The following is an 8,631-nucleotide window of genomic DNA, read 5'->3' on the forward strand; positions in this document are numbered from 1 at the left end:
ATATGCCTTTTCCTTGGCTTTCGCCACATCCCTCTTTACCTGCTGCCGCATCTCCTTGTACTCCTGCCTACTTTTCTCTTCACTCTGTCTATCCCACTTCTGTTTTGCCAACCTCTTTCTCCTTATGCTCTCCTGCACTTCCTCATTCCATCACCACGTCTCCATGTCTTCCTTTCTATTTCCAGATGTCACACCAAGTACTTTTCTAGCTGCCTTCCTTATCACTCCTGCAGTAGTTGCCCAATCATCCAACACCTCCTTAACACCACCGAGCCTCTGTCTGACCTTTTCCCTATACCTCACACTACAGTCTTCCTCCTTCAGTTTTCACCATCTTATTCTTCTTTCAGTCCTCACTCTCCTCCTCTTCTTCTTCGCCTCCAAAACCATCCTACAGACCACCATCCGATGCTGTCTAGCTACACTGTCCCCCGCCAACACCTTACAGTCTCCAATCTCCCTCAGGTTGCATCTCCTGCATAGCACATAGTCCACCTGTGTGCACCTTCCCCCACTCTTATACGTCACCCTATGATCCCCTTCTTCTTAAAATAAGTGTTCACCACTGCTATTTCCATCCTTTTAGCAAAATCTACCACCATCTGCCCTTCCAAATTCCTCTCCTTAAAACCATACCTACCCATCACCTCCTCATCACCTCTGTTCTCTTCACCTACATGCCCATTAAAGTCTGCCCCAATCACCAATCGTTCTTTCCTAGGTACACCATCTACCACTTCATCTAATTCACTCCAGAATCTTTCCTTCTCCTCCATCTCACAGCCAACTTGTGAAACATAGGCACTGATGACATTTATCATCATCCCTTCAACTTCCAGCTTCACGTTCATCACCCTTTCAGAAACTCTGTACACCTCCACTACACTCTTACTGTACTCTTCCTTCAGAATCACCCCTACACCATTTCTCTTTCCATCCACACCATAATAAAACAGTTTAAACCCACCTCCAATGTTCCTGGCCTTACTCCCTTTCCACTTGGTCTCCTGAACACACAACAGATCTCCCTTTCTCCTCTCCATCATATCAGCTATCTCTCTCCCTTTACCCATCATAGTACCAACATTTAAAGTACCAACCCGAACCTCCACTCTCCTACACTGCTTCTTTTCCTGCCGTCTCTGTAGACGTCTTCCTTCTCTCCTTCTCCTCCTTCGGCCAACAGTAGCCCAATTTCCACCGGTACCCTGTCGGCTAACGATACCTGTGGCGGTCGTTGTTAACCCGGGCCTCGACCGATCCGGTATGGAATTCTCATTTGTGAAGACTAGAATAATTATACTGTAACTAAAAAGCATTAAGCGGCTTAGCTGAAACACACACAGAACAGGCACAATAATACTCATTAATGTCAGGACTTTTTTTTTTTTATACATTAAAATGTTGATTAAAAATGTTTACATTGAAACATTAAAAAAAAAAAGTGAAATTCTGTAAAATGTAGTCAAATAAGGAACACCAGGCAAAACACAGTCAATTACACTATATTTCCAATAGTATTGGGTTACCTGGCCATAAGTATGGTATGTGATTTTCAGAGGTGGCAAAAGTACACACATCCATTACTTAAGTAGAAGTACAGATACTCATGTTTTAAAATACTCGGGTAAAAGTTGAAGTACTGATTATACCTTTTTACTTAAGTGAAAGTAAAGAAGTCTTGGCTCTGACATGTACTTAAGTAAAAAGTAGTTATTACTTCTACCTGTTTTAGCTGTTAACTGGACCTCACATCATATTAATATTAGATAGATAGATAGATAGATAGATAGATAGATAGATAGATAGATAGATAGATAGATAGATAGATAGATAGATAGATAGATAGATAGATAGATAGATAGATAGATAGATAGATAGATGGGCGTAAATTTCATTTAACAGTAGGGGGGACAATAAATATAAAATTTCTCATGAGCAATTTTTGAAGGGGGACACAAATAATAGTCAAATTGTACTTATAAAGACACAGTGTCCCCACAGTGAAAAACTTTGCTTTTATTATTGTAGCATGGAGACTGCGTCATTATGGTTATTTTAAGTTTAAGTTTTTCTCAGGTTCAATGACAAAGCAAAACAAGGAATTAAAAAAAAGTTTAACATTTTATTTCAAATTAATTTAGACACTTAAGAACAGAATAGAAATTAATTATAAAAATACACTGGGGTCAGTTCGGATGTAGCACAGTGCTCATTTAGTAAATGCACAGATAAACAATATGCTAATTGTGGCCGTTAATGTTAAGTTAACATTATACCAAGTCGTCCCAAATAAAACACTGCATGGGAAACGGCTTTGGCGTGTTAAGTGTCAGTGCACTATGCTACAAGATATTGTAAACAAGCTAACGTTCACTAGATAAGTCATATTTTAATCGCTAATAGAGCAGATACATGGAAAATTACATCGCTAATCAGCATTTTTGCCGCAATTAATTTATGAGTGAGTCTGCATCAACTACATTAAAGAGAATCGCTTTATTTAAAGTGAATAAAATACCCTAGTTAATGGGGATGAACATTAATTAAGCCGCAGACACACACCTGACTCGTGTGTGTAGAGTAGGTGAGATGAACACACACCTGACTCGTGTGTGTAGAGTAGGTGAGATGAACACACACCTGACTCGTGTGTGTAGAGTAGGTGAGATGAACACACACCTGACTCGTGTGTGTAGAGTAGGTGAGATGAACACACACCTGACTCGTGTGTGTAGAGTAGGTGAGATGAACACACACCTGACTCGTGTGTGTAGAGTAGGTGAGATGAACACACACCTGACTCGTGTGTGTAGAGTAGGTGAGATGAACACACACCTGACTCGTGTGTGTAGAGTAGGTGAGATGAACTGGGAAAGCAGGCAGTGGGTCAAACCACTGTGAGGAAGGGGAGGGGGGGGAACTGTTTCTAAATGCATTTTTGCGTTGTTTTTTTTCTACTTACACAATTATATAGGTATACATAGATATATTGTTTACAATAGAGAGTGCAATATTTTTTAGATAATTTGGGGGGGGGGGCACAACCCTCGGATGGGGGGGGGGGGGGGGGGGGGACATGTCCCCTCCGTCCCGCCCGGGGACATGTCCCCTCCGTCCCCCCCGGGATTTACGCCCATGTTGTTACCTAATGAATGTATTTCAGCGGATTGAAAAAGACGCGCAGTAACAGGAAATCGGTTGTTCGGCTGAAATCAGCGCGCAGTGAAAAGAGAAATTTGATATTTCACCAAATCAATGGATTAAAACTAAAGTAACGAGCCGGTTTTTAAAATGTAAGAAGTAAAAAGTACAGATATTTGTGTAAAAATGTAATGAGTAAAAGTAAAAAGTTGTCTGAAAAATAAATAGTGGAGTAAAATACTGATACCAGAAAAATTTACTTAAGTACAGTTACGAAGTATTTGTACTCCGTTATTTCCCACCTCTGGTGATTTTTGAGCATCACATTCCACATTTAGTCCCATTTTGCTCTTATACTTCCCTCCACTCTTCTCGGAAGATGTTCTACCAGATTTTGGAGTGTGCTTATGGATATTTGTGTTCATCAGCCACAGGGTGTTATAAAAGACAGGTACTGATGTAGGTGAGGAGACCTAGGGTGCAATCAGCGTTCCAAGTTCAAGTGAATGCAAAACGTTATTATAGCACATCTAAAGTCCTATACATTTGAATGCCTCCAGCTTTGTAGTAACAGTTTGGAAAGTAGTATACATAGTATAGCAGGAAAGGTCAGGCGACCGAATACTTTTGGAAATGTAGTGTATTACGTTGGGTTTAGATTGAATGACAGCAACCGGAGGCCGAAGAGAGCCGAAGAGAATCGAAGAGAGCCGAAACGAGCCGAAGAGAATAGAAGAGACCCAAAGTGAATCGAAGAGACTCGAAGATAATCGAAGAAACCCGAAGCGAGCCCAAAAGAGCCAAAGAGAGCCGACACGAGCCTAAAAGAATCGAAGAGACCTGAAGCGAGCCCCAAACGAGCCGAAGAGTGCCGACACGAGCCGAAGAGAATCGAAGAGACCCGAAGCCAGCCCAAAAGAGCCGAAGAGAGCCCACACGAGCCGAAGATAATCGAAGAAACCCGAAGCGAGCCCAAAAGAGCCGACACGAGCCGAAGAGAGCCGAGTGAGATCACGTGACAGTCACGTTGGTCGGTCAATTCAAGATGGCTCCTCTTGCAGAGGAACACTTCAGTTCATTACAGCTCTTATTAAAGGTATTCTACATATTTATTGTTATATATTTACATGTTTATTATATATTTATTTGTACTATCCTGCAAACGGATAACAGGAGCAAAACATTAGGAGGCAACAGCACTGTGAGATAGCGTTAAAGTGCAGGATTTGTTTTGACATCTCTCTTAATCCGTCTCTCTTAGTGATGGGAAGATCGGATCAGTTTAGTGATCAGAAATCAAATGAAATTTTACAATTTCAATAACAGATCCCCTAACACGTCTACATACACGAACTTTGCCCAGATTTCCAATCATTTATATAGTATATGACAACGCAGCTAAGGTCAAATTATGCTAAACAGAATGAAGAGCTCACCTCTCAAATCTTCTGCTACATGTCATTGTCACGTGACTTCCATAATAATAATTATTATTATTACAATAACGTCAAAACGTTTAAGATTCTAAACAAAAACTGATCTATTGTGTAGCGTCTACAGGAGTCACGTGACAAAAGAACGAACGGACCAGAGGACTCACGAGACGAACTACTCAATTCTGTTTCCTAACCCACGGACATTTTGCGCATGCGCGTCCAGTATAAAAATATATCACTTTTAAACGATTCATTCATTAAAGACTCGTTTAAAATGAACGAATCGTTCCCTATTCTCTGTCTATGACTTATTTCCTCAGTCTCTCTCCCTGCTTTATTTTTTGGGATGAAAAATTATTACAAATAATAATATCTGTATTGCCAAATCAATTACAAACAAATTGTATTAAATGTAAGTAAATTAAGGGAAGGGTATGTAAATTACTGTCTCGCTCATTAATAGTCTTATTAAGGAGAAACTAAACATCATATCTGCAAAGCTGCTTTGGGACAATGTCTTTTGTTGGAAAAGCTAACAAATAAAACTGAATTGAAGTCATAAAATTGTGCTGTATTGTGTGTTTTTTATATATTTTTAGGCTCCCTCAAAAGATGTTGTGCGACAAATATGCATGGACAGTTTCCCGGCGCAAGCGCACAAGTCACAGAGTCTGATGGACAGAACTGCTCGAGCCCTGTCTGTGTCCAACAGTGAGGCCATTCAGGCAAGTCATCTGGGATCGATCGAATCTATTTATCCGTCTGTCTGTCTGTCTGTCTGTCTATCAACCATGCACGTCTTTCTTCCTCAGGTTCTGACGGCATTTCATTTGCTTTCGCATCATGTGGTCTTCCACAATTTCACAGCACCGGAACAAATCCAGTCCGTTTTCCCAGCAACGTTCCACTCGAACCTCAAAAACCTTATCACCAAGATCCTGCTGGAACAAAGGTGACTAGAAAGATCCAGGGTTTGTTCAGTAATTAGGAGTAAAACATATGTACTTGAGCAGTGATCATTTGTGTTACTTTGTATGTTTTTTTTTTATTTTGTATTAGTGTAACATGGAGAAATGAGGCTTTGTCGAGTCAGAGTGAGTATCTCCTGATCTCCTGTATTCTACACTTTATGGACACACGTTTGTGGACACCTGAGAATAGGATTTGTATGTGCTTTTTAAACATTCCACATTTGGAGTCCTATTCGCTGTTATAATCAACTCCACTCTTTAGATGTTTAGACTAGATTTTGGAGGAGATTTGTGCGAGATTTATTCAGACACAAGGGTGTTAGTAAAGGCAGGTACTGATGTAGGTGAGGTGAGAAGGCCTGGGGTGGAGACAACGTTCACATTCATCCCAAAGGTGTTCAGTAGGGTTGAATTCAGAATCATATATGAGTGGAAAAGTCAGGTGTCCCAATACTTTTGTCCATAGAGTATATATAATTCATGCCGTTTAATTTGCACAATTAAAAAAATAAATCAAAGATTATTCTCGTAAAGTCGTAGCACTCCTCCTCCATCCTCCACTCAATCCTCATAGTCTCTTGAGAAACAACAAATCCTCTCAAAATAGCATGCATTTGTAACCATCGATGACCTTCAGACTGCACAAGAGAGACAATTCCCTTAATGTCTGTCTGATTTTTTTTTTTTAATGAATATGAAGTTTCCTACATAAACGCTGCAGTGTCCGTTTACTAATAATAACTCGGTGCTGATGCAGAGTAAAATACTAACCCAAAGTTGGATTGAACTTAATCCTCCACATCCATTTTATGCAAAATAGCAAAAAGTTTCTCGCAATTCTGTTATTCAAAATATATCCATTTTAATCTCATGTTGTACGATTTTATTCTCAAAATATTTCGACCTGATACACGAAATCTCAGATTTTTTTTTCCCTAAAATGTCACTAAAACACCGTCATAGTTAGATGATATGGAGCATCAGAACTACAACCTGTACATTAACCTGTTTTACACCTTAGTCAGAACCATCTCACCAACACCTAAGCAATCAGATTAAAAGGCTTTACCTGCGCTTTAGCTGTAATAGGTGAAGTGGTATCTCTAGGTTTCAGCACCGCCAAGTTTCACTGTTGGGCCCTTGAGCAAGGCCCTTAACACTTTCTTGTATCACGGCTCACCCTGCACTCTGCTTCCTAATGAGCTGGGATACGTGAAGAAAGAATTCCACTGTGCTGTAATGTACACGTGAGAAAAAAAAAAAAGCATTGTTCTATCTTTATAATACACCATGTAACTCGTTTGTGCTGCAGTCTCTTTGCCTCAGCTCAGAGATTTGGAATGGAGGGTGGACATGAAGACGGCGTCTGACTCCGTGAGCCGCATGGCCGTGCCTACCTGCATCCTGAACATGAAGGTAAGACGGACAGCGCGTCAAACACCAGCACACGTACAGTGCCGTGAAAAAGTATTATTATTATTATTACATTTTTTTTGCATATGAGGTGGTATCAAAAAGCTTCGAGACTAGCTCTGTTTACAAGAAAGTACTTTATTTATGTAGGTTTGTACATTATCACCTTCAAAATACCCTTCAAGTCAAGTCCCATTGCACAGCAATACAGCGCCCGTAGCATTCTTGCCACTTCTGGATTGTGTCCTGGAAGTCGTCTTTTCGAAGCGTCTCAGGCTTCATCTACACTAATTCAGATGCTTTCATTTTCAATCATTTCCAAAAGTTGCTCATCCACAGTAAAAACTCTAGAAATGCTACGTTTTTGCTCACTGATGACGCTCTCGACGTGGACGGGAGGCCAAAACGGAGAGAAAAATATGCATTTTTCAAACCCCAAAAAAAAAACGTGTTAGTGTGGACACGGCCTCAAGCACCTTCTGAGACTCGTGCTGGATCTCCGCGATGATGTCAAAACGGCGACCTTTGAGCTGGATCTTCATCTTTGCTAAGCGGGCGAGAAACTCGTGTTTGAGGAGAGCATGGTGACAGCGTGCACATTCACTTAAGAGGGTCGGTGCTCCCTGTGACTGTGCGTGCAGCCTTGTGCTGCCATCTGTTGGCATTAAAAAAAAAAACTAGTCTCGATACTTTTTGATACCACCTCGTATTTGTCACAAGTATGATTCGGCTCATCAGGCACCTTTTTATATTACACAAAGATGACCAGCTTAAGAGTAAAAAGCTGGAGCAAATACTCGTCACGACACCAAGCATCGTAGAGCAAATAGAATCCGTTTTGTGTACAGATCCAAGACGATGGCAACGTGAGCAGCAGCCCTAACGAGTCTTCAGTCACTGTGGAACTGAGCAAAGAAACACTGGACACGATGCTAGACGGCCTGGGACGCATCCGAGACCAGCTGTCAGCCGTGGCGGGGAAATAACTGGAGGGGATCTGAACATTAGTGTCATTAACGGATCATTTACATTTGTACAACCCACACAGTCAGAGTACTGGGGTATGGAATGAGAGATTTATATACATTATCTTGTCATCAAAAACAGCTTGTTCATAGTTATGTGTACAGAATATACAATTATTTGCCTAATGATTTGTAACCAATATTGAATATGAATCTGGGAGAAAATGTTTTTTTTTTTTTTCTTTTTCTTAAATAAATGCTGCATTAAAAATATACGAGTGTGGTTATTTGTTGTCACCTGATTTAAAAAGGAGGTTTCTGAGTAGGAATCCCAATTTGCAGGAGTTTTTTTTATTGTACATCGGATTTTTGCAGCCATATTTCCAGTTTGTTATATATTTCCAATTGTATAGGAAGTTTTCCAATTAAATTGAACTAGGAGACCCAAACCTGTTCATGCATGACAATGCCCATGTGCACAAAGCCAGCTCCATGAAGATATTGCATGGATTAGAGTGGAAAATCTCCAACTATAGAACTTAAGCCTATTGAACACCTTTGGGATGAATTGGTACCCAGGCCTCCTCACCTACAGCACTAAATTATTTCACCAAAACCCCTATGGAACATCTTCCCAGAAGATGTTATTATAACAGCAAATGGGGACTAAATATTGAATGGGATGTTCAAAAAGAAGCACAT

At 40.4% G+C, this 8,631-nt stretch overlaps 1 protein-coding gene across 1 annotated transcript; it reads left to right on the plus strand.

Moving 5' to 3' along the window:
• The first annotated feature begins 4,108 nt into the window (after window positions 1-4,108).
• commd9 (COMM domain containing 9) lies at window positions 4,109-8,202 on the plus strand. Its single transcript, XM_083546536.1, has 6 exons — window positions 4,109-4,240; window positions 5,180-5,305; window positions 5,393-5,532; window positions 5,640-5,674; window positions 6,864-6,967; window positions 7,813-8,202. The coding sequence occupies exons 1-6, from the start codon at window positions 4,190-4,192 to the stop codon at window positions 7,948-7,950; spliced, it is 594 nt and encodes a 197-aa protein (XP_083402662.1). The 5' UTR covers window positions 4,109-4,189; the 3' UTR covers window positions 7,951-8,202.
• Window positions 8,203-8,631: the final 429 nt, after the last annotated feature.

Source organism: Silurus aristotelis, assembly GCF_946808225.1.
Source record: "Silurus aristotelis genome assembly, chromosome: 7".
Classification (NCBI taxonomy): Eukaryota; Metazoa; Chordata; class Actinopteri; order Siluriformes; family Siluridae; genus Silurus; species Silurus aristotelis.